This window comes from Canis aureus, chromosome 10, assembly GCF_053574225.1.
Source record: "Canis aureus isolate CA01 chromosome 10, VMU_Caureus_v.1.0, whole genome shotgun sequence".
NCBI lineage: Eukaryota > Metazoa > Chordata > Mammalia > Carnivora > Canidae > Canis > Canis aureus.
Genome location: NC_135620.1, coordinates 29,615,892 through 29,621,891, shown reverse-complemented (window position 1 = coordinate 29,621,891; position 6,000 = coordinate 29,615,892). Strand labels below are relative to the sequence as shown.

At 42.7% G+C, this 6,000-nt stretch overlaps 1 protein-coding gene across 7 annotated transcripts in view; it reads right to left on the bottom strand.

Annotated features, from left to right (window-relative positions):
- Window positions 1-3,315: 3,315 nt before the first annotated feature.
- KDM4C (lysine demethylase 4C) overlaps window positions 3,316-6,000 on the bottom strand; it is a 413,529-nt gene continuing 410,844 nt past the window's right edge. For 6 of the 7 annotated variants that reach the window (XM_077911905.1, XM_077911906.1, XM_077911910.1 and 3 more), the window contains one exon: window positions 3,316-4,399. In XM_077911905.1, coding sequence (XP_077768031.1) covers window positions 4,223-4,399 — 177 coding nt within the window. In that variant the 3' untranslated portion in view covers window positions 3,316-4,222. The remainder of the gene's footprint in view (window positions 4,400-6,000) is intronic. The other variant, XR_013387736.1, reaches the window with a different exon arrangement.

Genomic DNA, 6,000 nt, shown 5'->3' with positions numbered 1-6,000 from the left:
TAAGCAAGCCCCAAATGAAATAAACACAAAGAAATCAAAGCCAAGACACATTATTGTCAAGCTTCTGAAAACTAAAGACAGAGAAGAAAATCGTTAAAGGAGAGAGAAGGGGCGGGGGAGAGAGGAAGGGACGTGGGCTAAAGAGGTGATGCCTGTCCAGTAGGGAACACCAATGTGAATGTTAATAGATTTCTCAACTGAAACCACCTGAACTGCTCTCACCAAGGTCGCTGAGGCCTCCTAATAAACAATTACATGGCCTTGGACTCTGCAGCATTTTTTCTCTGCCGATCTCTCCTCTTTTGGAACAGTCTTTCTTGATGCCTGGGACATTGGAGCATCCTGATTTTCCCATTTAGTGTTCATTCCCAGGCTCCTCTCCTACCCATTTGTTTAGCTGTCTCAGGGCTCTGCTCTCTACTCACTTGTCTATTCTCACAGGGCATGCTCTCTCAGTCTTGCCCAGTCTTCACCTGGATTTTAAGTCAAGTTTACTGAGGTGTTATTTACCTATAGTAAAATACACCTATTTCAGTGTTCAGGTCTATGAATTTTGAAAAACATACAGTCCTGTTATCACCACCACAATCAAGAAAAAGAATATTTCCACCACCTCCTCAAAAATTCCTTCGGATTCTTTTGTTGTCCATCCCCTCCCCCACCTCTAGTCCTTGGCAAACATCCATCTTTTTTCCATTCCTATGGTTTTGCCTTTGCCAGAAGGTAGATTCCATTTAAACATCTGCCAATAAAAATTATGCCTTTCTCATTTACATTTCTAGTGCTAACCTGTCTTTTGAGTTTCAGAATTGTCTATCCAATGTCTTTTCTTTGGGTCAGATTTAGAATCCCTTTTCTTCATGCATCTAGAAGGTTGAGTGATTTAGAAGTTACTTAACCTCTCTAAACCTTAATTTTCCTCCATGAAAGTGGGGAATGCTACTTTTGATTTCTTGGGGAGGTTAAATAAGGTAAACAAACACCACCAAGTAGCTCAGCAGGCTGGGTATTCACAACAGACACTCAATACATCATTAATCACTGCTCGTGATAAAGTTCAATTTCTTCAAGGGTCCTGAACCTTCTGGAGGATGGACTTCTTTCTGGGTTGTCCATCCACTTGCTGGAGAGTTCAGGCCTCCTCAGAGGCCAGGAGTCCTTCTCTCCACCAGTCAGTGCTTTATGTCTTTACAACAGACTGGGCCAAAGAACAAGCAACATTTGCAACGACTGCAAATCTGAATTCTCAGAAGGAGTTTATAGTACAACTGAGTTTTTCAACCAGCCAATTATAATTGCTTCATGTCATGAGAATTCCTCTAGTTAGCCTCAAGTTTATGGGGCTGATTAATATCTGAAATAAACATAGTTTCATTTCAGATCCCTTTTACATAAAGGCAAAAAAAAAAGCGCACAATGTCATTTTGCAATATATACCGTTCTAGCATGATTACTCGCAAAGCTTCCCAGTCATTTACAGCACCGTATGCACTGCAGCCTTGCTTCACATCCAGTGGGCACAGGGAGAAGGGCCAGACCATTCACTCCTACATATGTTTGTATTCCGAGTCTACATGTGTTCATATACTATCAACCAGTAGCAATTTATAATTTATTCCAAGAAGCCATATGTATGTTAGTGGATGCTTTGTGATTTCTCTCTAGATGAACTAAACAAAAGTACCTTAATAAAAGTAAACTGACAAGAATCACACTGTTCTCATTTCAAACACACATAAAGGAACTAAAATGTTATGAAATATGCCAGGCAGTTTTTATTAATCTCCTAACCTCCAGAGAAAGAGATTGCAATTAGATTTACATTAGAATTGTCACAGCTAGCAATTTTTTTAATACCAGAAGCTAGCCTTCAACGATTTCATGCTACACATACACACTAAAAATGCAGTTAGTGTAATGCAAAGAAATTAAAATTACAATTGAAGTGTCATACAGTAAGTGAAAAAGCTTTAACGTCCTGTCTGGTCATAGAGCTAATAATGACTTTATGCAGAATGCAGTGAAACAAAGCTATCTTTCTCAGGAGCCAGGGTGTGTCTGTGGCCTGCACTGTTTTGCTGAGGCCATATACAGCTGTACGTGGTTATAGGAACATTAGTTAAGTGAGCCTGTAAAAAACATCTGTATTTGAGATCACATAAGATTCTGCACATTTCCTCCTCCCTGTGGCAGCCAATCAGAAATCTTGCTGACAGGCAAACTTGTACAGAACGAATGATCCTATTTAGATTAATTCTTCTTAATGCCTTACACAGACCTACTTTCCTGGCATATCGTGGAGAAGACAGGTCAGTTCCATTCAAAACCTAGAGACAGAAAACACAAGCTTGATTACTTGGTAAAATATATGATGATACTGGTAGGGAATGTGAGTGCTCAATCCCTATAAAAGTAAGACTGGTGGGCTCTTCCCCAACTCAGAGTTCAGGCATGAGGCACGCTGGAAAATAAGTACTTGGCCAGCGGGCAGTCTGGAGAACTGAGATTTAACTGTGGTTCTGTTATTACAGATTCAGTTCTTTACTCTCTACTCAGTAACATGATACATCCTCACTCTTTGCGATGGAACCCTGAAGTGCCGTCCAATCCTTGGATCTAGTCTTTGGCCCATAGGATGTTAACCAACACCAGAGAGTGGATCGAAGCATGCTCCTCAGCTGGGCTCCCTTGCTCTCTGGCCTCTGCCATGGATGTAAGAACATACCTGAGCTAGCTCATTTGGTCCATTGGGATGATGGGTGACATGTGGAGCAGAACATGTGAGCTAGCCCAAGCCAAGGTCAGCACAGCTGCTGAGCCAAGCACGGCTTAGATCAGTCAACCTGCTGGCTTATAAGCCAAACAAGTGCTTATGCAGTTGTCTGTAATACAGTGACTGTGACCATAGCTAACTGAAGCAGCCACGAAGGACTCTGTAACCCTAGGCAATCCTTTCCCTGCCTGGTCCTCCACAGCTCATCTATAAAGTGAGAAGAGGGACTGGAGAGGCCATACAGCCTCTTCTAAAGGTAACTGGGGACCAAGAAACCTGGGGTGAGAAATGCTCCAGATTCCAGGTGCTCAGAGTCCTTCAAGGCCTAGAAGAGGTTGAAGGAAAAACACTTCCATCAGCACTGTAGGCAGGCAGATGAGCCTTTAAGCCCAGGGACAAGTCTGAAAGGTCTGGCAATGTGACCAGTTATGTAAAAAGTCTGTGAACGAAGAGGGCCTGACAAACTTTTTAGCCAGCTCCTAAAGAAAACTTGTTTTTCTGTTGATTCAAATGTAAACAAAAAAGCAAGTCAGAAGACAGAATTGGAGAAAATGGAAATTTTTATTTTTAAACACTAGTACATTTTCAGGCTGTTTTAAAAAGGAAAAATCATATTAGTTGAAAACTATGCATCAAAGCATATTTATTTAAACTCTAATTTTACAAACACATAATGAAAAGAAATATATTTTATAAATATCTACTCAGAATATTATGGAAAAAAAGTGTTTAAAAATAACAGCCCCAGATCTCCCTCTTTAAATATATAAAATTCCCATACAATTCATAAGAATTCTTTCTCAAGAGCCAGAAATTTCACAAAGGCCAATAACTCAGTTCTCATCAGACACAATCAAAAGTAATAGGGATATAAAAAATGTAAAAGTTCTGTACAAGGGAAATCACAGATAGCACACAGGTAAGTCTCATTACCATACAGGCCATTTGTGTTTTAAAAATGTTTTATAAAAACTGCCGTTTAAAACAAAAAAGTGAGAGTCCTTCCCTGACTGTGGAAAATATATAAATTATCACCCTCCTACCCGGGTATCAAGGTTCCCACCTGCTGGGGGTGGGGAGAGAGGTCTCCATGTGTTTCCTGACTACGGGCCTAATTAGGACCCACCTCCTCTGTCAGGGGCATTTTTTGGTGGGTAATTCACTACTATTTCCTTTCGTTTAGAAAAATTCTTTGGGATCTTACAAGACAATTGCTCACAAGTGGAAAGCAAGACCAGGGGATGACTTCAGATTGTTGTATCCAATTAGTAACACTTGTAATCTACGGTTTGGGTGACCAAACTCCGTAGAGCCTAATTTTCCACCGTCAGAGACATACCCTATCACCTACCCCAGGGAAACACACTGTGTGGCCCCAAAGTTGTCCCTTCATCTTTCCTTCTCCAGCCCAAGTTGCTCTGTTGCCTGCAGCGCAGCAGCATATGCAGATTACTGTCTCTTCTGACACTTCTTCTGAAAAGAGCTCTTCAAAAAGGTGCGGTACACGGGGTCATCCACATATTCATTCTTAAACCTGGAGCTCAGCATTCTTTGTCTCTTTTTTTCCCCCTGGATTATGTCTGCTCCATAAAATGTGTCTTCAAATCGCATATCAGAGGCTGTGGACTAGAAAGAACCAGCGTCACACTGTGGAAAGCACGGCATTTGACGACAAGCATGGACAAAAATCTGATTCCAGCCAGCTTGAGGTGGCTTGCAGAGGCCAGGCCACTAGCCCAGGATTTGAGGGTTTTCCCACCTGCTCCATCCGGGCTCCTGTTTCCATGTAGCCTCAACTTTCTTCAGGATCTCCCACCCCCAGGGACCTTTCTGCAGCAGAAGCAGGATTAAAGTCTTGTCATTACATCTCCCTCACTGGCCATCTTCCCTCTCTGCCTCTTACTCGACTCGGTTTTTGACCAATCTGTCAATGGTCATTTCTAATTCATCCCATTCCTATTTACCTCTGGGTCTCTGCCCATACAACTTCCCTGAAAGTATCCCAGCTCCAGTCCAGTTCCTCTCACACCTGTCTATCCTACATGTATTTGACTATTCTGTCCCCCAAGTATTGCTGGGAGCTCTCTTCTCTGACACTTTATAAGCCTTTCCTCCTGCCTTTCTTCTTCGTCCTCCGGGTGCTCACTGTGGTGTCTCTGGTGTTCCCCCTTCTTACGCTCTGTGCAACTCCGATGCTCCTGATGTTGTGCCTTTCTTGACATCTGCTCCCTGAGCCCTCATGCCTACACTCATGGCTTCCATCCCTGGGTCTATGCCAAGGATACTCACATCTCTCACTCTGCTTCAGACCTCCTTCTGTGTGCAGGCCTGCATGTCTAACTGCCCAGCAGGCATCTTGGTGTATTGATCCCAGGGGCACCTCAAATCAACCTGCTCTAAATTGAACTCAAAGTCTTCCCTCCCCATTACTATTTCCCTCTACTCCATACATGGCATAACCATCCTATCCATGTGACTACACTGATCAGAAACCAAAAAGTCACTGCAAATGGCCCCTAGCCCCTCCTAAACGTTCCTTGAAGCCCTCCATCCCTTCTCCGTTATCCCTGCTGGCCCATGGCAAAGGCCTCACATTTCCTCCCCTAAACCACCATGGCAAATGCCATACTCCCAGGATATTTTCTACAGAACCATGAGAAGAAAGTGCTCTACACACTAACTGATTATATGACATCTCTGCTTATCATCTTTCAATAGCTTTGCAGCCTTTTAAGATGGCACCCAGGCTCCCTAGACCTACATAGCGTGGTAATATCCTACCCCATGTTCTGGGCAGACAGAATTATTTGCAGTTCCTTGCCACACCTTACTGGCATATGCCTTTCTGTTATTAGATGGGTTTTTTCCCTCTGCAGGGATGCTATTCTATTTTCTCTGCCACAGGCAAACGTGCAGGACCTTCTTTTGGTTCCTGTAAGACTTTAAGTGTCAACGCAGTGGCATGAGGGCAGTTAGGTTTCTCCCTACTGGTGACTTCTTGAACCCTTTGTTGGTGAGGATATTAGGTAGTGAGTATGGATTTTTACAGGTTCTCCACACCAAGTAACATGCCTGGCACTCAGTCGTAGTTCAATTAATTGTTAGCCAGGTGAAAGAATGTGAGCTTTTTCTGTTATGCTCAGGTAAAGGCTACATTAAAACACTATTTTTGCTTCCTAATTCCCTATTGTCTTGTTTCCTAAAATGTATTTCCAACTGGTTTTCAC